At 39.6% G+C, this 27677-nt stretch overlaps 1 protein-coding gene across 7 annotated transcripts in view; it reads left to right on the top strand.

Moving 5' to 3' along the window:
• Positions 1–22579, top strand: part of CSNK1A1 (casein kinase 1 alpha 1) — a 49416-nt gene extending 26837 nt beyond the window's left edge. For 2 of the 7 annotated variants that reach the window (XM_075068097.1, XM_032794407.2), the window contains 6 exons: positions 1523–1662; positions 5821–5899; positions 6895–6969; positions 8383–8489; positions 9783–9931; positions 21072–22579. In XM_075068097.1, coding sequence (XP_074924198.1) covers positions 1523–1662; positions 5821–5899; positions 6895–6969; positions 8383–8489; positions 9783–9931; positions 21072–21079 — 558 coding nt within the window. In that variant the 3' untranslated portion in view covers positions 21080–22579. Of the gene's footprint in view, positions 1–1522; positions 1663–5820; positions 5900–6894; positions 6970–8382; positions 8490–9782; positions 9937–16709; positions 16823–21071 lie in introns of those variants that run through there. The other 5 variants (XM_032794410.2, XM_075068098.1, XM_032794406.2 and 2 more) reach the window with 4 other exon arrangements.
• Positions 22580–27677: the final 5098 nt, after the last annotated feature.

The raw sequence follows: 27677 nt of genomic DNA on the forward strand, positions 1-27677 counted from the left end.
CCTTGGGATCTAATCTATGGCAGTGGGGTGTCACACACCATCAGGCTGAAACTTGAAGGTTGAGTTAAAAAATTATTTATCTGAGTATCTTAAAGGAAAGAAAGGAACAGATTTAATTGTTCAACACTGAGACAAAAACGTAATATTCCAGATCTGTAACTGAAAACACTTTTTACATACCTCAGTCTCATTCTTGGCTGCCAAATTCTGCCTGAAGTTTTGCCACAAGAAAATACAATAACAGCACACTAACTGTAATCCAGTTAAACCTACTTGCTATTTAAGTTTGATAGTTATGGAGGTTTAGTTGACATGGGCTTTGTAGAAATAAATCTTAATCTGATCCTTTTCCTGAGTTAGAGCTGCTTGGCTATGTGAGTATAATCAGCTGGATTTAATAAAAGCATCTCATGGTACTTGGCTTGCTGACTTCCTATCAGTAGCTTAAAAATATGGGTGTATGGCTTAAAGCAGTATATCTCATTGCTGTTGAAGTTGGCCTTTTATGCTATGCAAAATTATCTTTGATTGCTGTGACATTAAAATGCACAAATGCTAGCACATCAAAATATAACTGAAAGGTTTAAGTTGCTGAGCTGCCTTTAAGTGAATATCTAAATGTATATAGTGCAGAATTGCTTCAAAATTAATACATTTTTGTGATGCATACAGCCATACCATATTTTCATTTCCCTTCCTAACTAATAATCACATGTCACAGATCTTGAGTAAGGGCTTGTCTATACTGCCCCAGAGATTGCACTATGGGAGTGTGACTAGCAGTGCGAATCAGAGTGCTGTTCTGTGACTCCTCTGTATGGCCGCTGCTGACACCGACTAAAAGGTTCTTAGTGTGCATTAATGTTGTCCTTTTCAAACAGGACTACGTGTATGCAAAATAAGAACCTTTTAGTTCACACCAGCAGAATCTGTACAAGGGAGTTACAGCATGGACTGTTCGCACCCCCATAGTCCAAACTGTAGGGCAGTGTAGACATAACCTTAGAGTAATACAGATTAAAACAGTAGTAAAGTATTTTTAAGACTAAACCTTTCAGTTGAGTACTAAAATCTAGTCGCTCCCACCAGGAAAAGGAAAGGCTTCAAATAATTGAATATTAAAACTTCGAGTTTGCCTGTTAGAGCAAGTACGGCTTACTGCCATGTTACTTTGCTTCCTTTAAATCAGTGGTCCCCAACCTTTTTCGTCTGGCAGGTGCCAGACGATGAGCCACAGACAACTGTGGCGGTGGACGAGCATCCGCCGAAATGCTGCCGACAAGTGGCATCATCCAGAGGTGTCACCGCCGAAATGCTGCCGAATTTTGGCGGATGCTTGTCCACCGGCCAGTATGCGGGTGGACTTGCACACCTTGGCACCTGCAGGCACCACGTTGGGGACCCCTGCTTTAAATTATTGCCTCTGATTTAACTATAGACCTAATGAAACAAAGTACATATTGGGTGGGGTTTCCGCATACTTACATCTGGAAGCAATAACCTATTTTCATTTCTCTTTAAGTTATTCCTTATTGACTTTGGTTTGGCCAAAAAGTACCGTGACAACAGGACAAGACAACACATACCATACAGAGAAGACAAAAATCTCACTGGCACAGCTCGATATGCCAGTATCAATGCACATCTTGGCATTGAGCAGAGGTGAGTTCAAGGGGATTACTGCTGTGCTCCTGAAGGCTGTGGGCTGACCTCATTCATAAGACTTAGAAGTTTCTAAACTACTTTCACTCAAATGTATGAACACATCCCTTGGCAAATACTTACCTGTCTGCCTGCTTCTGCCAGAGTATGAAAGCTAATTAAGCTAATTTATTTTCTTCCTTGAAGTAGAATGAGTCTTGCAGGCTGAAGAGACACTTACTCTGAATAAAATTTCAAAGCACAAATTTTTTTTCATTGTGCTGGCACTTATCGTCACTTTGAAAGGTCTTGGAAGGTCCACTTCCATAGCCTTTTTTTTTTTTTTTTTTTTTTTTTTTTATTTCAGGAATGGGAAAAACTCCTAACTGCTTCAGAGGCCTTTTTGTGCTGACTTTGGGTGCTGGTATTTTTCTGCGTCTTTCCCCAGTCATTACTTGTTAGGTTATGCTTGTACCCTTACCTGCAGGTAAGGTTTTGAGGATTACGGCACCCCTGCTTTCCTCATCTGTTCTAGTCTTCTGCATACTTGGCTGCGGTTATAGTCGTATCCCTGTTCCTGGAAGAGTAAGAGAGAGCCACCTTCTCAAAATCAAATATTGAACTTCATTAATCAATCGAAAGGGTGGATTTGCACCAGCTGGAGCCAGAGTGCATCACTTGCTCTGCATGCCTGAGCTGCACTCCTCCAGAATTCAACTGGAGAGGGTACTCCCTTGTCTGGCTGTTCAGAAGCATGTGTTGGGCACACCAAGCCAAACATAAGTTGATGCTGTATTTCCATCCCTCACCCATTCCTGCTAGATGTTGTTTTACATAAGACACTTCAGAGACTAAAGCAGTATAGAGTAGAGCCCTGCACAGGCCTTTTTTTTTCCCCATTTCTTGCACTTTTATCCTCCTCCCACCTGCAAAACTTTAGATTCTGCAAGAGAAACATTCCCCCATGCCACTTAAAAGCATGTATATGCGCCCGTGCACATACAATTCAGTTTTTACTACTAAAAGAATAAAACAAATCTTGCTTGAATCATGTTAAAAAAAAAAAAAAAAACTTCACTCCTATTACAATATACATCAAATCTTTTTATCCCTTGCTTAAATTTCAGTGTTAAAACCTTTCTTTAATTTTTTTTACTGTTTTCTCTCAACCTACCACAGTTCACTTTTCCCTTCTCCCACCCCCCACTCCTGCCCACAACAAAGCACATTTTCCCTGCTCTTGCTATTATTGCAGTGGGTCCTGCGGGATCCCAGTCCTGCTGCAGGACTCTAGTATAGAGCCATAATAGATCACATCGTAAAGTAGTTAGCCTTTCCTCTGAATTTTTGCTCCCTGAGCTGTAGTCAGAGCTTGAACATTATTAAAACTAGCTTGAGCAGCTGTTTTATCTCATCAGTTGTAGTAAAACTTACAACTGACTATTCAGAGCATGTGGGAAGGGTATAGTAACATAGTTTTTAGAAAAGGACCATATGTTTCCATATTGACCACCTTCGTCTATGACTTTTTTGTGTAGCAGTCATGAATAGCAATTTAAATATGGTGGTTCTTCCCAGGCAATTTTCTAACATCTTAGACGTGGAGCAAACAGAGTAGGTGGGTATTAGAACTTCTGATGGGAACACATCCTCTTAACGCAGGTTTTGATACATTACATCCCAAGTAGATTTGGATAAGCCACAATCTGAAGGTAGATGCAGTGATCATAAAAAGGACTATGCATTCTTTGGGGCTATTTTTGGTTGTTTGAGTCTGGCAGCTCTCCCATCCTCTATTTTGGTATTTGGAATTCTAGTTTAATGGTAAACTTTATTTACCCCACTCTCTCTAAGAATTACTAAAACATTCAGAGTCAGCCAGTAGTGAAGCTGCTAAGTGATCCTCTGCTGTAAATCAAGAGAAGATGGAGGAGACCTGAAACTTGACAGCAGACCCCTTCATCAGTTACAGTGCTAAATTGAGACCAGTGCAGGGTTTGCTCTGTCAAGTGTAGTGACAGCTGTTACTGAAGTAGCATAAATACCTAGTATAACAGAAGGTGATATCATCTCATCCTTTACAAGCCAGATATCCTGGAGTCCACTTACATGCGTTTCGATTCTAATGAAGCCTTTATTAGGAAATGTCAGTACAAGACTGTAAATTCCAGGCTTCATACTGTACAGTTATGGCATTGAAAAATCCATTTAAAAAAAATTACAGGGGAGGTGCATGCAGCCCTCTCTCTGCCTGGGCTCAGAGAAGAGTCTGCCCCAGAGTTCTACTGCTACCACCCCCATATAGGCTTTTAAGCACATCATGTCTATGCACGAGGTCACTGGGGTTTGCTAGTGCTTATTTTAAAATGGAAAAAACAAATGATTTCAGAACCAGCAAATTTTGCACACTGGCCTAGGAAACTGCACAGTCTGACTACTGTCACCCTCATTTTTCCATCCTACCTCGTAAGTACGGTACATTCACTGAGTATTCTCTCAGGTAGTAAGTTCTTCAGGGCAGGGTTGTCTTACATGCACATGTAGATTCTTTTGGAATCTACTTACATAGATGCTCCTTCACTAGTCTCATTAAGTAAACTCCCCTCTGCTGTTTTCTCTCTCCCCACTGCTTTCTCTCATCTTTCCTCCCCTCTCCCTTTAACCCCTAGTGGGCGGAATGAGGGAACCTGTTGCCATCTAGCTTCCCTGCAGGCTTCAATTCCTGCAGAATAACAGCCTGGCAGGAGGTGTGTTTGGTGAACTGAGGTATGTGGGTAGACACTGAAAATTAGTTAGTCCAGACCACACTAAATACGCATCAGCAGCAGGCTGGCATATAGAAGGGCAGAGGCCTTCCCTGCCATTGCAGGGAGGACATTGCCAAGAAGGAAAACTGGTAGAGCAGATACCTCCTCACTGCAGTGAATTGCATGTCTTTTAAATACAACTCTACCTCAAAATAAAGCTGTCCTTGGGAGCCAAAAAATCTTACCGCGTTATAGGTGAAACCATGTTATATTGAACTTGCTTTGATCCACCGGAGTGCACAGCCTCCCTCCCCCTGGAGCACTGCTTTACCACGTTATATCCAAATTTGTGTTATATCAGGTGGCGTTATATCAAGGTAGCGGTGTACTCACACAGAAGAATGATTCAGGAAAATGTTATCTGTGGAGCATGTTTGGTGTGTTAAGATCTGAGGCTGCTTAGTGATGCCAGAGCATGTCTAGTGGAAACAATGTTTTAGCAGCAAGCTCTTAATGCAGTCTGCAAATGGCGCTGGAGCTTCCTCTTACAACATCCCCCCCCCCCCCTTTTTTTTTTGATAGTGGTTTAAAAGTGTGTTTTAAATAATTAAATATAGGGGTCACAATAGCTCCCTGTCTCAATTATGGTGATAGTAATTGAATATCAGAATCTACAGTAAGCCCCATATTAAAAGCAGGGTTCAAGGAAAACAGTTTAAAGTAGGTCAAAGATGTAAATAAGGAAGACTATAGAAGTCTCTAATTCAAATCAGTGTTCTGCCTGAATTACTTAAGATCTGCATACACACCAGAGACTATAGGGGCATAGCTCTGTTGGAAAGGGATTTTTACGTGGGTGTAGGGATTTTGTCCGCAGATGACTGTAGTTAGGTCAGTGGAAGCATTCTTCCGTTGACATTGCTGCGTCTATGCTGGCAGTTAGGTCATCATAGCTATGTCAGTCGTGTGTAGATTTTACACACTCCGGATTTAGGTTTGTTTGACCTAAATATCAAGTGTGGACCAGGTCTTAAATGAAGTTAATGCATCTGTGGTCATCAGATTTTTCACTTTGGCTTTCTGGAGTTCCATGGCAACAAACTTTCATAGATGTGCAGGTGTTCAGTCACAACTGCAACTAATGTCAATAGGAGCTGCATGGGAAAGTCATTTTCCTTGCTTTGAAAAATTAAGGAGCATTGGAACCTTCAGTCTGATTGTTACATGTTTGCCCTAAATTTCAGTATCTCTAAAATGATATGTAGAGAAGTATAGCTTCATCCTAGGTTTTTCTTCCATTTTGCTCATTCATAGAAATAGTATGAACAAACATGACACTGTTTCTAGTTTAAGGATTCTTATGAACACTAAATAGTACAATCTTTCTTTTCTGATAACGTGCAGTTTTTAAGATTATCTTTTTTCTCCACAGTCGTCGAGATGATATGGAGTCTCTAGGCTATGTATTGATGTATTTTAATAGAACCAGCCTGCCTTGGCAAGGATTAAAGGTAGGCCATGCAGTCTGCAGTCTTAATGTAGATTCTAAACATGTAAGAGCTGGGAATGGATGTTCTTTACCTCTCGTCTGCATAAAATGATCTGTGCGGTTCTAACTCAGAGCTCTTTTCCAAGTTTAGTTTTACTGGATGTGACAGGAGAAAGCCTCTGCTTTTTCTCATGCAGTGTGCAGAATGTGTGTATTGTTTCACTCTTTAAATTTATGCTAAACAATGGCTTGCTAAAGTACTCTTCCTATCCAAGGGTGAGACCATTTTGGAAAGGAAGACTTAAGATATTAAAGGTTATTAGTATTCTCAGTAACTACGTAGGATGTGAAAGTATAACTTTAAAAAATATTTTAAGTCTAGTTTGTGGATTAGCTGAATTGCTATCTTAATTGAAAGCTTAACACAGGTGTGCATTTGCATTACCCTGTATCAGAACATGGGGTCATCATGTAAAAGCATGGTCAATTTGTGATTGAATAGTGTACAATTATTCTTTCCTATATTTTAGTTTTCTTTCCCATATGGGAATTGTGCTGTTCAAGGGGGGTGTTACAGCTGCACAACCTGTAAGGTTTTTAAACAGGCAGTCTGCTTGTGAAATACTAGAACTGTTCAGCCTCAATCTAATGTAATGGTTGCTCACTAAAAAGCACAGGCAGCAGTTGAAGGGAGCTCAGGAATTGGAATTAATGGATATTCAAGTATGGTCTGAGTGGACAAAAGCAGCAGCTAGAAAGACACGAGTTGTGCCATGTGATGGAAGCCTTAGACTGCAATAAATGGTATTAAACTGTGTCCAAATCTTATTGCAGAGGGAATGAAGGTCAATCTGGTTTTAAGTATGTGGGACTTGGAGATTTCACTTTAAAAAAACAAAAAAAACTTCTCGTTGACAAAGGGCTTTCCCTGTCAGTTTGACTTTATTTTTTGCTACTGTCCTTGTTAATCCAGTGTTGCACAACATCTTTTTATATTGTGACCCACATGTTCCACAGGCTGCAACAAAGAAGCAAAAGTATGAAAAGATTAGTGAAAAGAAGATGTCCACTCCTGTTGAGGTTTTGTGTAAGGTAAGAGTAAATGGAAAATAACTTTTTCACCACATGACATCATTCCTTAGAAACTCAAAGGACATGTCCAGTGTGTTGGACACACAGTCTAAGCACTTTAAATAAACTGCACTTGAATTCTCCTGCTAGCCATTGCTACTTGAACAGCAGGTGCAGCTGGCAATCTAACAAGATCCTTAATTTGCAAATATAAATTAAGGCAGGCAGAGCCTCGTTTTGGGGGGGTCTGAACAATATAAATCTTCACCTTTGCCAGTTCTGCTTGCTCTCAGCATGTAAGCTCTCAGCCAGGTTTATCTGGGTTGAGTGTCATCCACATTCTTCTCAAAGTATTTCATTGAGCTACAAATAGAACACTCACGTCACAGGAAAGATTGGATGAGATGGAGCTAGAGCTCATCCAGTGCTGTGAGGGAAGACTCCGCAGCCCATGTTTCCTAATAGTCTCCTATACCTGTTGAATGGAAGAAGCAATAAAATGGACCCCTATGGAATCCCACTTGAGAGGCCTAACTGCAGAAAAACAATTGTCTAATACTGTCATCTGGGATTTCGGAGCACCAGCTCACTGTACCCTCCCTGGGGCTGCAGATGTCAGCATCAAAGGCACAGGCATAGATGTCTGCTTTTTACTCATCTCCAGGATAGATTATTTTGTTGGTTAGGTGTCCTCCAAGAGTCCCTTGGGTCTAACTGCAATCCTGCAAATCCATCATATAGTGAATGTAGGAAATATAGTTCTACTTCTTACAGGTTACATATTTTAGAAGTATCTGTCACTGAGTTCTCCCTCCTCTTGCTTTTTCTCTTACAACACTAGAGCTTTCGTTTATGCAAATAACTATTTTATCCTTAAGAATAGAGTGTTTAAGCAGTGCTTATTACACAGAAATTCACATTATGATGCCAGTTCTCAAAGTAGGAGACTTTTCATGATTAAGTCCCAAGGAGCACTAAGCAGTAGCTTCTATTTTTACATATAATGCCTGTATGAGTAACTTTGAGTTTTCTGAAGAACTGTAACCACTTCTGTTTGGGCAAAGGATTTTTAAGAACTGGGCATAACTAGAATAAAAGGGGAAGGGTATAAAAGAATAAAGCATTTGGTATATTTTCAGTTTTAATTAGGTGCTATTGTTTGTAGATATATCTTTATTTTTACGTTACAGACATCATATTAAGGTCCTGTGAATTAAGACTGGAAAAAGAGTGTATTCTTGGGTGTCAGGTGACCAGAGGAGCATCCTGAGCAAAATGGGGCCAAAACAGAGACTTAAATTCTTGCCTTCTCCTAAGACCCAAATCCATTTTTTAACTTTGCTGTTAAACATTGGCTATGGCTTTTTGATTGCTGAATCCTTACAAATGGCTCCTCATTGCGGGTCATAGTTTGACTAATGCTGTTGCTTACAGGGATTTCCTGCAGAATTTGCCATGTACCTGAACTACTGTCGTGGCCTGCGCTTTGAAGAGGCACCTGATTACATGTATCTGAGGCAATTATTCCGTATTCTTTTCAGGTCAGTCTCAAAATGTAGCACAATGATTTAGAAATCTAATTGTGTCAGCACTCAAATGAAAAATAACTGCTTCATGAATCTTCATTAGAGCTAGGTTTTTTTTTGTTTTGTTTTTGTTTTTTAAACAACTCCTGGAATACAGAGACTTCTAGTTTACTTCAAGAAATCAGTTAAAATTAGAGTGCAAACTACAATTTTAGAAAACCAGGAAATGTAGCACAACATGAAACTGGCTGTGAACGAAGAGGGTCTTTTCTATTTGATCTGTTCCGCTTTGGCGGTGACCTAGATCAGTGACTTTGATTCCTCTTCATCCTCAACCCACAAAATGTCTGAAATTGTCCCACATCTCACTATCACCCACAACTCTCAGTGGCAAGAGGATTATGGGATTTGGATCACGAGAAGAACCAATGGGAGGTTTTTGGGTGCTGTGAGGATTGGGGCTACATATAGATCTGCTGGTGGTATCCTGGAAGTTTATTTGAGGGGAGAGAATGGTGTTTAAAAACCCATTAATGCTTTTTACACTGTAAAGAAGCAAACAAGAACACAAGACCAACTGTTTTCTCTGTAAATTGCCTTTTAATAATGCAAGTTGTTGTTGACCCTCTGTAATCTTAGACCTTTGGGATCTTACAAAACATCTTACACTGAAGAGTTATGACTCTATAGCACCACAAATCTTTCCTATAATACAATATAAAGAAAGAATCATAGACTGTCAGGGTTGGAAGGGACCTCAGGAGGTCATCTAATCCAACCCCCTGTTCAGAGCAGGACCAATCTCCAACTAAATCATCCCAGCCAGGGCTTTGTCAAGCCTGACCTTAAAAACCTCTAAGGAAGGAGATTCCGCCATCTCCCTAGATAACACATTCTAGTACTTCACCACCCTCCTAGTAAAAAAGTTTTCCCTAGTATCCAACCTAAACCTCTCCCACTGCAACTTGAGACCATTACTCCTTATTCTGTAGTCCGATACCACTGAGAACAGATCCATGATATTGGGCCTCATGACTTCAGCGTAGGTAGAAGGAGAAGCTGGGCTATGCAGAAATACTTCTACAGATGCAGATATCTGTGTGAATGAGGGAAGCAGACATTACCAAATGGCTTTCAAGCTTACTCCAAGGATTCCTTTCACTTATTAATATTTAGCATTTGTACACTACTCTTAATTGTTTTTGTAAACTGCTTTGAAGATTAACGTCTAGCTTCAATTCTCAGCATACTGGCTTGAAATTCACAGTAAGGTAGTCGTGTTGCAATAAGTGTTTCCCTGTCTTCTAGGACCCTGAACCACCAATATGACTACACATTCGACTGGACAATGTTAAAGCAGAAAGCAGCACAGCAAGCCGCCTCTTCCAGTGGGCAGGGGCAGCAGGCCCAAACCCCCACAGGCAAGCAAACTGACAAATCCAAGAGTAACATGAAAGGTTAGTAGCCAAGAACCAAGTGACGTTACAGGAAAAAAATTAAACACTAAATTGGGTAATGCCAGTGATTTAAGTGTTAGATCAAGGAGGTGGTTTAAAAACACACATTTGGCTGTTTGTTTAAAAAAAAAAAAAAAAAAGACGTCCTTGGAGAATTTGACTACTAACTTTAAACCAAAATGTCCTTGTTCTTCATATCATTTCTTTTGGGGATGTTGGGTCATTTTAACCACTGCATCTTTTTGCTCCCGCATTAACCCCTTTTCCAAAACAAAAAACTGACTTGGTGTTGGGAATGTGATAAATGATACAATCCAAAATCCTAGACCTAACACTTTTAAGGGATAGTTCTCATTAACTAGGGCCAGTACCTAGAGACTTTGGGTTCTGCTCTGTTCCAGTTATAGGAGTGTTGTGGGTTTTTCTCAGCTCTGCGTCTGTTCAGCAGTGAAAATGGAAAACTGTGAATGATATGGTTTCCTCAGTTGGCTTCCTCCTAATATTACGTCCAGCATTCAGCCTCACTTGGCCCAAAGGCCAGGGAAAGAACCAATGAGCCTGGAATGTCTTGCTCAAATTCAGGTATAATCTTGAACTGCTGTTGTACTTCAAGGTTTTATGCCAGAAAGTCACAATTTTCCATCTTTTCATTTCAAAGTGGCTGGATGTTCTTGGTTTTCAGACTTCTTGGTATAAAAACTTATGTTTTTATATGATGGTTTTGTGGGGAAATGTTGTGAAATGTTCAGATGCAATTGCTTTCCAAAACTTCTTTTTGAGACTAAACATGCTTCAGTTTGAACACTGTTGAATTCTGCTGGAAAAGCCCTAGGGACTACTTTGAATATGTTTCCTTGGTGCTCTTAAAACTCAGCTCTTTGAGCAAGGAAATGATTTCAATCTTACCTTCACAATGCATGTGCTGTATTAGATTATAATCCATTGATGCAGTACTAGTGACTACTATAGTAGTCCTTGTGCCAAGCATGGCTGAAACAAAAGAGAAACCTTGGTTAGAATGTAACCTGCAGTAAAACTAGGTGTGAAAGTCAGTAAGCTAACAGGTTAAGTTTAAGGCTAATAATGCAAGGAAGTGCTGTGAAAGCCACTGCACAATTCTGACTTCCAGCGTTCTTTTACTGGTAGACCAAGCTGGGATATTAAAATTTGTTCTTGAGGTGAGTGCTGCACTTAGCAGGCAGGTCAGCTGAAGGCCTACTTAGCCACTACCAAGTATTCCAGCAAGAATGACCTGATGTAGCTGGCAGCTCCTTTTTTAATTGCATCAACCATGATGCCATATGTTAGCAAGCCAACTTGAACATACTGGTCGCTCACACTATTACATGCTAATGCCATCTGTTGGGAAAAGGTGAAAGTTGAGCACCTTGACTGGTTAGAATGTTATAGAACAAATAGTGTGTGTTTTGTTTTTTTTCTTTATACCAGGCCATCAATGTACATGGCTGTTTATAAAGCACGTTAAACAAATTTAAGACATAGTCCCTACCCAGAAGAGCTTACAGTCTACTCCGAACTGACCAAACATAAGAAATTAACTCGAGAGTTGGGGATGAAGTCATTCACAGTCATTATACTTTGTTCCCCAGCACACACAGAGATGCTGCACAGTCATTAAACCTGTCTCTAAACAAAGAAAAGAATCTGAGTTATTAACCCCCCAACCCCTTCCTCACGTCAACAAAGCAAACAGCAACAATAAATGCATGTGTAAATAAACTCCAACTATTTCCCTCTCAACAAAAATCTCCTTTGTAATGCTCACACAGTTAACCCCAGCCAAATCTTACCAATAATCTGAAAAGTCCTGTGCTTATGAGGGGGTTCTGACATCACATTTCAATAAAGGCCTCTCCCTTTCCTGCTGTGTTTCTCTTGTTGCTGCTTATGAATCCATTGTGTTTGCCGCAGGGAGGAAGAGCTCCCTCTCCCTTTCATGTGATCTGGAAATCTGTAAAGGTCCTGGGAGGGAGAGGGCAGCATGCCCAAAAATGTTTTGATTCGCTGCAATCTTCTGTAGCAGCAGCAGATAGAATAGATTAGCAACTAGTTTGTTGAAATACAAGAGATACTTGATAATCTGGAGAACATTCCAGAAGTAGAGACACATTAATGACAGTGACATAAATTATGCAGAGTTGGGCAAACCGAGAATCATTTGTATGGAAACTTTTTTACTAGACATAAACATGGAAAAACTGTTAAAGCTAAGTGCAGGTTCTGTTCTCCTGAGTATGACATGTAGATAGAATGGAGAAACACTTTGATGAATTCTTACGATGTGTCCAGCTACTAGCAAAGATTATTGCAGTCAAAGAGCAAGATAGGGAAAATTGGTCTGCATCAAAATTTTTCTTCTGTGCACTCCAACTTTTGTCTCTGGCAGCATCATGAAGCATGCTGGGATTTTCTATTAAGAGTGATATGAGTGAAAGTGAAGTTAATTCCACTTCATCTTCTGATATGAATTTTGATACTCTACCTGCTTCAGCACTGAAAACTCCTACTCATGGAAAGTATTCAGATGATCATAATCAAATTGTTTTTAAGAGGCTTTTGGATAGAATGTGCCATGATCAGTAGAAACCTAACTTTACTACATTTGGCAGAGATATTTATGCCAGCAATATACCATTTTATACCATCAAAAATCCTCATATGCTAGACTTTTTTCATGAGTTGTATCCTATTTACGAAGTACCTAGTAAGATACAGTTCATAGGAAGTTTTCTGAATACCAAAGCAGATGATGTGAAAAAGAATTGGTGTACTTATTGTGCCAGTTCCTCACTTGTCTCTGGTATTTGATGGATGGAGCTGTAGTCACAGAATGCTCCATCAACTTCATGATAACTCCACAGTGCTTTACTCGTTTTAGTGCACAACTGAGAATCACCATGCAGCCCAGTATATTTTTGACTAATGTAATCCAGTGAATTAGCTCCAGGGAAGGTTATTTTGGTTGTGACCAACAACATGACTAATACAAAAGCTGCTTGGGCTTTAACAAATACGTGTCCACACTTTCTTTGTCATTTATGCTGTTCATATGAGGCAGCTTTTCATTGGTGAGATCTGATAACTTTCTCATGACACATCAAAAATGAAAAGCATTATCAGGTTTTTGAAAAAACAGCCATTCTTCAGCATTATTGAGTACAGGACTCAGTATCCGCCACACTGAGTAAGCATTGTCATACACGATGGATATCTTCTATTAAACATTTCAAAGATCTTCAAATATGCAAGAAGGTCATTCAATAAACAGCTGTTGGAAAAAGGGGTGGCCAGGTGCTGCCCCCGAGTATTCTACACTGACAGTCTCAATGTCATGAATGTAAAGTTGAAAGTTCATTTCACTGCTTGTACCCCATAGCTCAGTGCATTCAGATTATGGAAGACTAGTTGAACATTGTCTGATGCCAAGAATGAGTTGCTGATCGATAAATTTTTTTGAGAATACTGAACACAATCCATGTACAAAAGCTGAAGAGGAAAGATAATAGACAAAACAGTATCATGAAAAAACCAAGTGATCACTCCTGCACATAATGCTGCCTGCCTTCTTGATCCGCACTTCTAGAGCCAAGACCGTTGTGGTGAAACATTCATTCAGCTTGTGACCTCTTAGTAACTGTTGCAAATTTTAAAGCATATACAAATGTGCAAACAATTCTGATGGAGGTAGCAAATTATAAAGTAAGAGGTAGCCTGTTCAGTGTCAAAACAATATGGTGTGCAGTCCCAGCAGGGAATCAAAAGAGCTTGCTCCTTAATCATGGTGGAAAGGGTTGTGTCCTCCTTGCACTCTTGCTACAGTGGCAGAAGTGATTCCCGGTACAAAACAAAATTGTACAAAACAAAATTTGTGAGTTTGGGGAATCCCCGTCCATTCAGAAACCAGAAATAAACTGAAGCCCATCAGTGCTGGGAAACTGGTGACTATGTGTCACAATTTAATGTTAGAGAAGAAAATGGCAGATTAAGAGTTGACTCAGTATTTATTGGATGAAGAAGAACGAGATACTGATGAATTTGATGGCAGAAATAGATGAAGTAGTTGAAGCTGAAGAAAAAGATTATGAAAAGCAAGATGCTTGAAGAGTCTGCTACCTACCTAGCATAAGTGCATTTAAAATTTACTTTACTTTTACATATGCTATGTGTTTGATTTCTGTTTAATTTTTCTTTTGTGACTGTTCACTCTTGCATTGTTGGGGGTGGGAGGAATAGCCCAGTGATTTGAGCATTGGCCTGCTAAACCCAGGATTGTGAGTTCAATCCTTGAGGGGGCCACTTAGGGATCTGGAGCAAAAATCAGTACTTGGTCCTGCAAGTGAAGGCAGGGGGCTGGACTCAATGACTTTTTGAGGTCCCTTCCAGTTCTAGGAGATTGGTATATCTTCTGTTGTTGTTGTTTGTTGTAGTATGCAGTGTTATTGTAACCCTGTTGGTCCCAAGATGATAGAGACAAAGGTGGGTGATGTAATATCTATTATTGAACCAACTTCTGTTGGTAAGAGAAGCTTACACAAAGGTTTTCTTGCATAACATTCACATTGCTCAAAAGGTGGTAATTCTTATTTATTAGAATGTTTTCATTCTGCTTCACATTTTTCTAAGTGAAATAACTTTCCTGTCATAATTAAGCACACGTATCTAAAGTTAAGCCTGTTGGAGACTGTAAAGTGTTACCTTTTTGTTGTTACTATTCTGATAAATTAGTACTTTAGTGGTTTTCCATATTTGACATTTTTTTTAAAGTCAGTTGTTTTGGACTGATCAAATTCCCAATCGTAACTGCAGTTGATGGAAATTCTTAAAACTTGATTTTCAAGTTTAATCTTCACTGAGGGAAACACCAAAGGAAAGAATCTTTGACAGTTATTCATGTCACTTGTTTCAGTTAACCGCTGCAAAAGAACTGTTCTGTGATTCTCCTTGCTAAATGGTGAATACAAATTTTTTAGAAAAAATAGGATTTTTAAATTTAAAAAAAAAATTATCTTCAAAAATAAACCTGTTTTTAAAATGAAGTTTGAATTTACTGCAGAATATGTTAAGGCTTAAACTTGTTGTAATCTCTTAAAACACTTAAATAAAAAATACATATGCTGAATCCATGAGCCTCTTTCAAAAACATGGAGTTAAAGGATGCTTTTCTGTATAAAATGTTTTCCTCTGATTCTAATTTTTGAGGTGAAGCTTTATAAATGACATAAGTCATGTACTGTAATAGCTTGATCCTGTGGTGGAGCCACAGGCTGTACTGCTTAGTGCAGGAGACTAGCAAAGTCGTCATAAGAGTTGGACCAGTCCTCTTAACTTCAGGAGATGTATATCATCAGGATCATCCACTGAGCCCACCTGGGGGTCTCCTACTCTTGTTTTATAGCTTGATTGCTAATCCTTTTGTTTTTTCTGGGTCTGGGTAGAGGAGTTTTGTAGCAAGGGAGAAGGAGCAGAAGGGTGCAATGCTGGAGTGAAAACAGGACACTGGGAAGAAGGGATAACGTTCTTCAGAGAGCAGTCTCTAGCACAGTTTCTCAAAAGCAGCCACCAGGGGTTTTTCTTGCGGCCACAGCCTCCTGGGTTGTGATGGGGAGAGGGGAAGGAGTGGCGAAGTAGCAGCCCCTCCCTGTTGCTCCTGGATGCACCACCCTGGTATTGGTTGGAAGGCTACCAGTAAGAGTTGGAGCCTGCCCCTCTCCGGAGACACATGGAGCACAATGCTAGAGGAGCAGGCAGCCAGTGAGTTCCCCACCTTCCTGATGCAGTGGGGCTCAGGCTTTGGGCTTCAGTCCTGGGGAGGCGGGGCATAAGACTGGCCATGTTTTGGGCTCCATCCCCAGACCCCATCTCCTGTCTGTTTCAGCAGCTGGACACCAGGCTTCAGGCACCAGCTTACAAGTATTTTAGGAAAAAATGAGTGGCCACTAGCAAAAGTTGGTGGCCACACTATGAGGCCACCAAAACATTTGTCCTGAGAACCCCTGCTCTGTTCATTTCAACACTGGGGAAGGAGGGACAGGGAAGAGACGTGCCATGACTTCAGGACATATTTTAAATAAAAAATTGTACCTCTAGATATAAAAGTAACATATTCTAAATGTAAGCAGTACAACAGAGTTGCAAGGTCTGGTTGTCAGAATGAAGCATGATGCAAAATGCTCTTCAGAAGGCAGTGATTTTGAAGATCATGTGGACATATCTGAACAATCTGGATTAACTGGTTAGTAAACTTATTTTTCCACCATTCTTATGGACTGCCTACCATGTCTTACTATGTTAGTAAATGATGATGTAATTTGTCACAAATTAGTGTTTTGGATAGATTGATTACTTACCAATTTCAAAATGTTTGTGTTCAAAATATAATTGGTATATTAAGTACCCCCACAAATTATCAATTACATTTTTACTGTTGCTGCTCAACTTCTGAAATAACATTTTTTTATTGTGCAGTACAATCAAACATCCTAAGTGAAGATTTCCTGTTTAAAAGTAAAGTTTGATCAGGCATTTATGAATTTTAACATTTAAAGGGGTTTTTCTTTTCATGCTGTCTGATATATTGCTAGAAATAAGGGTTTTTAAATAGATTTATTCCGAACCTAGTTTTATAGGAACATATTATTTAAACAGTGGTACAAACAGCCCTAGTAGGGTGCGTGTTTCGTTTGTAATCTGTCTTCTTATTTATTTTTAAGCAACACTGAGTAATACTCAATGAGTGACTTCTACCATTTTGTTTCAGGGTCCATCTTGGACAATAAGGGTTTATGAACATCCATCTGCAGTGTCTGCAACTTCAGAGTCTTCTGCTGGTAGCAGCAGATTGCTGCAACTAAATGTATGTCAGACAGTAAATTAACTGAATCAAGAAAAGACTTCATCCAGTAAAACCATGGATGCGTTAGTGATCAGGACCAGCCAATTCCAGCCAGACTCCTTTGGTGACAAGATTTCTTGGTTCGTTTATGCAACAAATTCTCCCTTTCATCTTGTTCAGAGCAAACATTTCATTGACGAGGCTCAATCGTTATGATGAGGCTACACTCCACGGTAGAGCAGACGATGCTGGAATGTTACTGGACACAGTGTGAGAATGAAATTGAACAGTGCAAAAAAAAAAATTGATGGGAAATTCATTAATCTGAGTCTTGATCAGTGGAGCAACGTACACAATGATCCAGTAATATGTGCTTGTGTGACAACAGAAGATGGGGTTGTCTGTCTTACAGGAACAACTGATACATCAGGAAATATCCACGCAGCTGAATACTTACCAGTAGCAGTAAAAGCTATAACAATTTGAACAAAAATTCAAGTGTGTAGCATCATAGACAATGCTACACATGTAGCAAAGAGGAGAAGATGTTTAGAAAATAATGACAGGACCCTGAAACTTATAACTTAGGGATGCAGTGCTCATTTGATCTTTTAGCTAAAATACACCTCCAGGAATAAATGAAAATGTTAAAATTTCAAAATAATTCCCTAACAACCACTTTGCCTCAGCTTTGCTGAAGAGAGGAGGAAGATCCAAACCAATTATCACTCAATATGTGCAATGGGATTAGTTGACTCTTGAGGTATTTATTAAGAAGTGACCTGTTCTGATAACTATTTGTGAAGAAAATGGTTGGCAAAATAGATGGAACTATCACAGCTGAAGTAGTCAACATCAGACTGAAGAGAAATGTAGAGTGCGTGCTGCATATACTGAAACCTCTTTCTGTAGCCTTGGATAAACTGCAGAAAGATTGCTGATGGTGTTGAAATTCAGAAAGGAACATCAAGAGACATTGAAGAAAGGAAATAATGAACAAAGTTAAATTGCAGGCAGTAAGAAAGCAGATGGATCAATCATTTACTCCATCTCCTTTTCTTGTCAATATTCTCAACCCAAAGTACCAGGGTAGATGCTTTAACTGCTGAAGATGCTGCTAAAGCATTGGCATCTAATAATGACTCATCAGTTATGCCAACCACAATAAATTTCAGGGCTGGAGGTAAACCGTTCAAACCATACATGTTTGCTAATGATTTAAACAAAGACACACCACTGAATTGTTGGCAGTCACTAGTTAAGCACCTGGAACCAGAATTTTTTGTTGTGTTAAACCTGCTTTTAACAGCAGTAGCCTCTTCTGCAGGCACAGTGAATATTTGCTTTATTTGAACTAATTCAAAATTGAGAAATCAATTGGGAGTTGAAAAAGCAGGAAAGCTTGTCTGTCTTCCAGTCTGTAAATAAAAACAAGGCGGAGAGGGAATGAAATCTTCCAGTTTTAAAAGTTTGAAGGATGGCCCAAGAAGTGTAGGAGACTCTTCTCATGTTCAAGAGACTTAGACGAAAAGGAACTTCAGCCGGGTCAGATTTTCAAATGTGCCGAAGTGAAAGTAACTGGAGCTGATCTGAAATAATCAATTTTAATTCACTGCTCGATTTTAATTCACAGTTAATCCCTCTGTTTGCTAAATCATTTAGTTGTAAATGTGAAATATGTTTTGATAAGCAAAGTTTTGTTGAATAAAAATGCCGTTTTGTGTGTTTAAATTCCAGTTTTCATCCTAATGCAGCCTGACTCAAATTATGGGCAAAAGTTAATTATCCAGTAAATAAGCAATATAATTCACTGTTTTCTAGCATACTGAGAATCTACAGTTAATCTGAAAATACGAAACTGAAATTGCTTAAATAAATGTGTACATATTAGGGCCGTCGATTTAATTGCAATAACTCAAATTAATTGTGATTGCACTTTTAATCGCACTGTTAATAAAATACCAGTTGAAATGTGTTAAATATTTTTAGGATGTTTTTGTACATTTTCATATATATAGTATTCTGTGTTTTCAAAATCATGTATGTTTTTATTACAAATAGTTGCACTAAAAATGATGATAAGCAAAGGAGAGAGTATTTTTCAGTTCACCTCATACAAGTATGGTAGTGCAGTCTTTGTTGTAAAAGTGCAACTTACAAGAATTTCCAAAATGCAGTGACTCTAACAGTGATAGGTGTGTAGTGATAGACCAGGGGTTCTCAGAATGGGGGATGGGACCCCTGAGGGGGTCGCAAGGTTATAACATGGGGAGGGAGGGGGTCACGAGCTGTCAGCCTCCACCCCAAACCCTGCATTGCCTCCAGCATTTATAATGGTGTTAAATATATAAAAAAGTGTTTTTAATGCATAAGGGGGGTCGCAGTCGGAGGCTTGCTGTGTGAAAGGGGTCGCCAGTTCAAAAGTCTGAGAACCCCTGTAATAAAGGCATCTGAACAAATGATATGGTAAAATGGCACTAGTGTTGGACAGTCTCGTGACCAGACTGCTGGGGGACCATGTACGTATCAGATTGTGGTTGCCAGTCTAATCAGCATGACATGCCAAAGTACAGCCCCAGATTCTGTAACCAGTGCTGAGACTATAGGAAGCATTGGTCAACTTGGCTAAGACTGTGTCCTTCTGTTGTGACAGTCACACAGGAAAAACGCAGACTGCACAACAGTAGTTTTTCCGGTAGCTTTTGATGAGGGTGCTTAAAAAAAGGTGGTGTAATTGCTGAGCAATTTAAATGCTTTTCAAATTATGTGCAGTGCACTTCAGACTATTTTACCAGCCTATCAGAATGTGAATAGTATGAAGCTGGGTAATGATTTGGGGCAAAGCATGTCAAATGGGCCTTTATCTTTCAACTAAAAACATATAGCTGCAGTCATTTGGATAAGGCATATTAAAGATAAGTTGCAAAAAAGAAAAGAATCTTGGACTCTAATCCTTTTTGGCTTCTTTATTTGAAGTTCTGTTTTCTTTACAGATCGTAAAGTATATTTTTGCTTGTTTCCATTAGAAATCTAAGTGCTGTGTATTCTGGAAGGCTCTCTGACTACAGAACTAGTGAAATGGTGACATCACAAGAGCTAAAAGCTGAGCAGTTAAAGGAAAGGGATTTTTTTTAATCGCTGGTCTTAAAATTATTTTTAAAATCTGTTTAATGTTTGACTCTGGTTAAAGGAAATCTGTTAAAGTTTCAGCATTTTAGTCCCTTCAGTAAGTCATTAGTGTTTAAACTTCCCTTAGAAATGCCTGACTTTTTTTGAACTTCAAAAAAAAAAGAACCACCACCTTTCAGGCGTTTATCCCTCATGAAATAGCAACGGCCACAAGTCCAATTTTAAAATACTTATTGGTCACCTTTAAAGGTTTTTCGGGTACCGAAATGACTCCTCGTGAGGGTGATTTGATAGGTTTCTTGTGTAGTAAATCTAGTGGCTGCATCTGTTTTGAAAACAGAATTAACTGCTCTCAAATGAATTTAAAGGGGAGGAGGGAGGAAGTCCTATCAGATGGCCAGAGACATACATTCATTCATAAACAAAATCCTCCTTGATTTGTGAACATCTCACTACAACGCTTCAGTGATCCTTGGAGTCTGGAGCCTGCCTACAATTCTTTTTAAACCTGAGCATTCCTAGTAGCACCATCAAAAGTAGACAACTGCAAAGGGCATAAAATATGCCTTTTTAAAATAAGGATATGAAGCAAAACAGCTGATTCGTAGTTGCTTCATAGTGGAGTGAAAAGGCATTTTAAAGTACTTCTGCACCGTTCCAAAATGGTTCTAATCAGGCTGGCCCCAAAGAAAAGGATAAAATCTGCTTCCTGCCATTTGATGCTCCTCAGAGAGGCAGTACATATGTACTGCCATCAGGTGACCTGTGGTGACATTCTGCAAAATACACACATTGGGCATTACAGACAAGTAAAGAACAACTCTGTGAAATTACACCTTGCTTCCTAGTGGCAAGAACACATCTTGTTCTTAAAGTTATATGGTTGGCTGCCAAACTGAATGCCCATTTGAAGGACTTTGCATCTAGTTAGTGCATATGTGTACTGTTGCTATACGTTTATAAGCATGTGGTGTTCATTCAGAACAGTGATCAGTCAAACCATGTTTAGCTTTAGAAAAGGAAAACAGAGACCATACCATTCTAAAATGGAACATTTTCCCTGAAAATGACCGTAACTATTTGTGTTTAACCCTGCCATCCCAGGGGCTATTCCTTTTCCTTTCAAATATCAGTAAGTTGCCTTTGTTTATCTTACAGGTTTCTGAGCATGAAGAGAGGAACAAATGAAGCAGAGCAGATCGGAGCAGGACTTGACACTCCCCAAATCCTAGAAATTTTAGTTCATACGTACACTTGCCAGTGGTTGTGGGCAACCATTTAATTGGTGTAAAGAACTTAATTTCAGTATAAACTGGCTCTGGGCAGCGCTGGTGAGGCTGCACTTTGAGTTGTAGCAGCAGCTGTAATTGTGAATTACTGAGATAGTGAAACATGGTGTCCGGTTTTCTATTGCATTTTTTCAAGTGGAAAAGTTAACTAAATAGTTGACACAAAATGGTGGAGAAAATTGTGCATATGCCAATTTTTGTTACCTTCTTACTTTGAACTACGCTGCTTATGAGATCTCATTGTTTTGGAAGAATGGCATGAATGGTCTTCAGCAACAGTTGTGATAATTGTAAATGCTCACAATTGTGCACTCTTTCTGGTTATTCCTCCCTGGGTTTTGAAAGTTGTACACTTAAAACATTCTTAAAATTGTTGGCTTCTATGTGCAACATACCAAGCCAGCTGACATAGTAGTAACCAAAGATTCCAGTTTTTAAGCGTATGAAAGACTCTGCCTGCTTACCTGTGCTAGAAATAACAGCATCTAAAGTGAAGACTTAAGAGAAACTTAGCGACTACTAGATAATCTTTAGGACTCTGCATTAACTCTATAATGTTCTTGGTATAAAAGGAGAAACAGCATATTTGTCACAGAAATTTAATTAACATCTTACAACTGAACCTGTATGTAAGTTGCTTAGATAAATGTAATCACTGTAAACATCTATATGATCTGGGATTTTGTTTTTATTTTGAAATGGGAGCTTTTTTGTTTACAAGTTCATTAAAAACTAAACTTTCTGTAAGGAAATGAGAATTTTTTTTTAAATTTGCCTTGTTAATTCAGTCTAAAGAAATCAACAACACTCCCGTTTTTTTTAAACAGACAATTGCAAGGCCATTTGTTAAGCAAAAAGTCATATTTCTTTCTAAATCATTTTAGATTTAGTAATGTAATTCTTCCTCACTTTTGTTTTTAAATAAATTTTGTATTTTTTTTTCCTTAAGGGGGAAGGGTGGTCTAGCATTTTTTATAACCTGCTGCATTGATACCCAGCCCTCTCTAACAAGAGATTGGCATCTTTTGAAGACCCTAGTATTGACAACCCACAAGCATTGCCATTGTCTTGCATTGGCTGGACTGACTTGTGATTATTAGTTTTGAAAATTTAGAATGGAAGTGTTTGAAGGGTTTTAAACCAAGGCATTTTCTTTCAAGTTCTTGTGAAGTGGATATGATCAAATTAACTCTTGTTCTTGGACAGCCTAACACCCTGCAGTGTTCACATTGGTTACTGCACTGGGCTTTCCTCCTCACTCTTACTTTAGCCCAGCAGAAAAAAAAGTACTTTTATTGCTGGTAATTCTTTAACAGTGTAATTTATTCCTTTATAGCATGTCAGAATAAATTAAAAAAATCTGAAAATGCTGCCAGATGCCTATTGTGTAAATGGTGTTTTGTACATTAGCCTTTTTAGACTGTTTACATACATATAGCAAAGTTTTTGGCCAGGAGGTGTATTTTTCTTGCTGGAAAAGATCTTTCATTTGAAAAACTTATTATTCCAGGTCTGCATTATATCCTGTGTACTCTTACTAAAGAGACTGAGATCACAATTATAACGGCTACAGCTGTTCCAAAAAGTGGGCAATCTGATAGGGGGTGGCGGGCGGGTGGGCTCGTATTCTAGTTTTCCTGATAAGATGTTAAATTCATATCTGCAGAAACCTTTGTCTTGTGAGCTGGCATCTATATGAATAAACACCACTTCAATCATTAACATGGGTAAATATCTGTTTGGATGGGCAAGGAGTTTGAAAGTGCTCAAGATTGCAAATATATCAAAATATACGTCCAGTGCTTCTGTCTGTGTATATGAAGGGCTTTGGTTTTCTTTTGTAACTTTGCCTTGGAGTAAAGACAGTTTCTTGCAGCCAGAGCGGGGAGGATGCTCAAGATAGCTGCACTTCAAGAGTGAATGGGAAACTGATTTCTTTCATGTATTTCTGGGCAGTTGGGGTAGCAGTGAGGTTCTAGGTGGCATTCCTCTACTTCATATTTTTCCAAAGGAAACTTGAAATTTTAAGCATCTGACAAATCCCAGTCTGAGTAATGGAAACACCCATATTTCAAAGGCACCGTAGCATCTAGGCACATAATTTACAACTAGGCACAAACCACAGTATGCTACGGGATAGCTAAACTGAATGGAAAGTCTCACTTCTTAAGACACACGTATAAGTGGAAGATGCTGATCTGAAATGTAAGCTCCTCCTGGACAGCTGTCATGTTTCCAGAGAGGATTAGTTGATCTGAACTTCACAGGCCACCAAAGCTATTTCCTTGCATAGATGTAGTTCCCCAAAGTTGTGGGAGAAATGTTATCACAACCACTGTCAGCTACTGTTGGGAAGATACGACAGTTGTAGAGGGAGAGATTCCTTTCCTGTGTAGTTACCTTGTTCTTCAGCTTACAAATGAGTTTGTAATGGATTATTAATGGGGAAAAAAAATTTCAGCAGGTGTGGAGCACTATAAGCGAAATCCATTCCTAGCTGCCTGCCTTGTTCACCTAGCAGGAAAACCTGGATTTGGTGTAGTCAAGAGATCCTGTTAAACTACAGAAGTCAAATTGTGCTACTTCCATGTCCAGGAAAGGATGGAAGCTAATTGGTACTATTTAATACGTATTTATCAGGAGTAGGCAACCTATGGCACGGGTGCCGAAGGTGGCACGCGAGCTGATTTTCAGTGGCACTCACACTGCCCGGGTCCTGGCCACTGGTCTGGAGGCCTCTGCATTTTATTTAATTTTAAATGAAGCTTCTTAAAACATTTTAAAAACCTAATTTACTTTACATATAACAATAGTTTAAGTATATATTATAGACTTATAGAAAGAGACCTTCTGAGAACGTGAATCCGGGCTAATGGCTTTTAGTTTCAGCTCTGCCCGATGTGTGTCCTGGGCGGTTCCCTTACTAATATCCAGTGCCCTAAAGGGCAAAGCAGAATTATTTTGCAACAGATTTCCAAGCAATTATAACGTACCTACAATGGTTATATATAAGCAAAGACTAAGACCCCATCTCTTGCAAACTTGCCTCTTAGTGAGAACCAGCGTTCCTGACAATTAACATAACACAGTAAAGAAAAAGAGGTTTTAAGCAATTTTGTAGCTGTCTAAATCGTTAAGAGCACACTGCCACGTTAATGCTGTTTTTAAAGTGTGGGCACATTACCAAGTTTGTAGGGCTCCAAAGTTCTGTGCACTTTTCTGTTCATATTAGAACAAGTGCTGTGCTCTGCTTACTGCTCTGGGTATTAGCACTGGGGGTTCTGGTAAATGATTCTAGCTTTTAACTTGGACATGCAGGTTTGTTTAAAAGAACGGAGCCTGCCAAATGGTCACCAAACACATTGAAAGCCTGTTCGATGTATAACCTTGATGTACGCAATCTTTAACCAAGTTTATTTTCTTGCGGTGCCTGAGGGTGGTTCTGGTTTTTATTAAACTTTTGTACCTAAACTCAGTTGTTGAAGAGATGTATCTATTCTGTTCTACCATTGTAAGTGTGCACTTCTGAAAGGTTCCTTGGGCTTGCATGTGGCTTTGTGGATTGTGCACATACTGAAGTGGGAATTTTGCACCAAGGAGCCTTCAGTGTCTAGTTCAAAACTTAATCCAGTGAGCTTTTCGCATGGGGTTTTAATTTCCCTTGATACTGTTCTCCAGTTTAGAAGATGTTGCTGAGCCAGCCTTTCTCAGCTTCATCTGCTCCTTACTTAGAGTGAAGCCATCATGCTGAATTCATACCAGCCTGATGTCGTAAATGCAAGTTTACAAGCACCACAGACTCCAGCAGAAAGATGAAGTTGAGCTGTGAGGAAGAGCTCTTTGCTGCAAGCACAAATGTCTCCCGTAATTGTAATGGTGCAAGCAAAGGACTAAAGAAAACTACCTTTCTAGGGCAGCTCTCTTCGTGGTGTGCTCCAGTGTGGGACAGTAGATCTTTATAAAGTTCCATTATGTAGGAATAAACCAATGGGCCTTTGATGCAAATCCGGTATGCAGTGAAGTCTTTTTGGGCTGGTGGTCAAGAAGTGTAAGGCTGGCCACTGCACGGCCTTGAGGACTACTTGGATGGAAATCTTCCCACACTACACATGAGAAGCTGCTTTGTCCCAAGTTGTGAAGAGAAGCTCTCCCCTTAACACACACTTTGTCCCAAAGAAATTGGGCAAAAGAGTCTTGCAGGTCCCAAACATACTATTCTTTAGATGAGTTTGAGGCGTTAAAGTTCTTATGTACAAAAGCTTTGGTCTAGTTGACTCATTGAATGCATGCATCAAATAGCATGTATAAAGGAACTGCACAAGTGCAGCATGCGTAATATGACCCACCAATAGCCAGGGCTGGTTTCAGATAGCTAGGATTAATTTGTGAAGAAGAGATGAACTCCAGGTGAAGTAAGTAAATTGGAATCAAATTTTCACATACTCTAATTATACAGCTAGATTATTGTATAAAGTCAAAGTACTTTGTATTACTAATGGAAAGCTTTAATGTTTTGCTTCCTGATATTTCTTGAAGGTACTTGACCAAATTTTCAGTAAATATTTGCTCTTTGTTTTTGTTCGTTTTTTTTTTTTCCTGTCTCTAATGTGACCCAATCACTTCTCTACTGGGTTTCAGTCAGAAATATTAATTCTGGTTTGGGGTAAACTTAAATTTCCCATCTGGAGTGGTTGAATGGGGGGAAGGGAAGCTACTTGTACTTCAGTGAATCCTGGTCTCTGTGGTGTCATGCAGAATATCAGTATTCATAGCTAAGGAGAGGAAAAGTCTCGGAACAATTTTTTAAACTAACAAAAGGGGGGGCAGCATTTTAAATGGAACTAAGGGTATGTGAGGAAAAATCCTGCCTTTCCACAGTTCCCTGGGTGTGCCTAGAAGGCCGGACATTCTCCATGGTTTCCTGGAAGAGAATCACAGAATGGCTCTGCTTATTACAGTGCTAAGAACCATGGGATATCTCCCACTGACTCCTAGCACCTCAGGCAAGTGAGTGCAGCATCAATGTGGACACAGTAACTTGGGTATGGCTTTGCAATGTAGCTGCTTACACCTAGACAAATCTGGGTATAGGCAGAGAATTTGAAAGGGGACACCAGTTTAGAGCTCACATTGTTTTCTGTAGCTACAAAATCAATTTTTTTCTTATTTTGGATTGTTTGCCTGGACAGTGCTGTCAAATGTTCGCCTCCCCCATTTATATGACAGTTTTACACAGCAGCGAGAGCAGCTCAAACTGGAAAATACCAGAGGGGAGGGACACAGGTCTAGGTTCCTTCTAGCCTGGTTACTGGAAGCAATTAAGCTCGGATTTCTATGCTGCACTCATTTCTTTTTCTGTTGTCAGTTCCTCCTGCAGGAGCAGTTGGAATTTTAGAAGGACTACATCCCGAGGGAGTGCTGCTGTTGTGTCATAACATGTAAAAAGGCAAGCCCTGCTGGTTAACATGTCTTAGAAGCATTTCTAGTATTTAGGGTCATTACAAAATCTAGAGCACTCATTAATAATCCTTCAGGAGAAGGAGCCAGTTGTTCCTTATGTGACTCAGGTGTTTGCCAACTTATGTCATGCAATTGCAGTGCAGTGGTGCTAGTAGGCAACACTTGAAATTCACACTGAGTCACATCCTGGAAATTATACCCCACCCCGATTTCCCTCCTCACTCTTCACAGGGGGAAACAAAGTACACAACTGGGTTGCAATTAGCCCTAGTAAATGTAACTACTTTTCACACTGCTAGGTGCACTAAACTGGAGTCAGCAATATTTTTAATAGATGTGCTTCTGCTACAGTCACTCCACGGCCCAACACTTATCCATCTTTTACATAAGTTTATAGGGTTCATTGCAGTTGAGCCCTATCTGGCTTGTGATAATGATTTTGTGACTAGCATTAACCTCGTAACAAGTCCCATAAACTGATTACGCCATCCATTCTGTTGAATGAACTTTCTCCCTGCTGACAACTCTGTAAATTGTATCTCCTCTGGCCGTTCCTGTACCTCTTGATAACATTCAGAGCCTCTCCTGTCAGTGGCCACATGTTGAGGGTACTATGGAGGCCTCAGAATGCGTTCCCTGCAATTCAGAGAGAGACTCCATGAAATGTCTTTGTATGTGCCCAGAAGGCGTAGTGCAGCCTGAGAATGCAGTATCTCTAGCCCTGCTCAGGCATGGCTCGTTCATGTGTCATCCAGCAAAACTTCTTCAGCCCTTACACTTTACTCTAAATGTCCTTTTCCCCCCTCAGATAGCAAACGGCTGTGTTAAGGATGTCCAAACATGTGAAGTGTCCCATGCACCTCCTTCCCCTCGCTTTTGTGCTTGCATGTTCTCCCTGCGGTGCCTCCAGTAATTGCTTTACGTGGAAGAAGTGCTCTGAGGAAAAGCAGTGTTAGCTGGATCTTTTAAAATACAATATAGCAGCTGGCATCAAGGAGCAGCAGCACGATGGGGG

The sequence above is a fragment of the Chelonoidis abingdonii genome, chromosome 7, assembly GCF_003597395.2.
Source record: "Chelonoidis abingdonii isolate Lonesome George chromosome 7, CheloAbing_2.0, whole genome shotgun sequence".
NCBI classification, from domain to species: domain Eukaryota; kingdom Metazoa; phylum Chordata; order Testudines; family Testudinidae; genus Chelonoidis; species Chelonoidis abingdonii.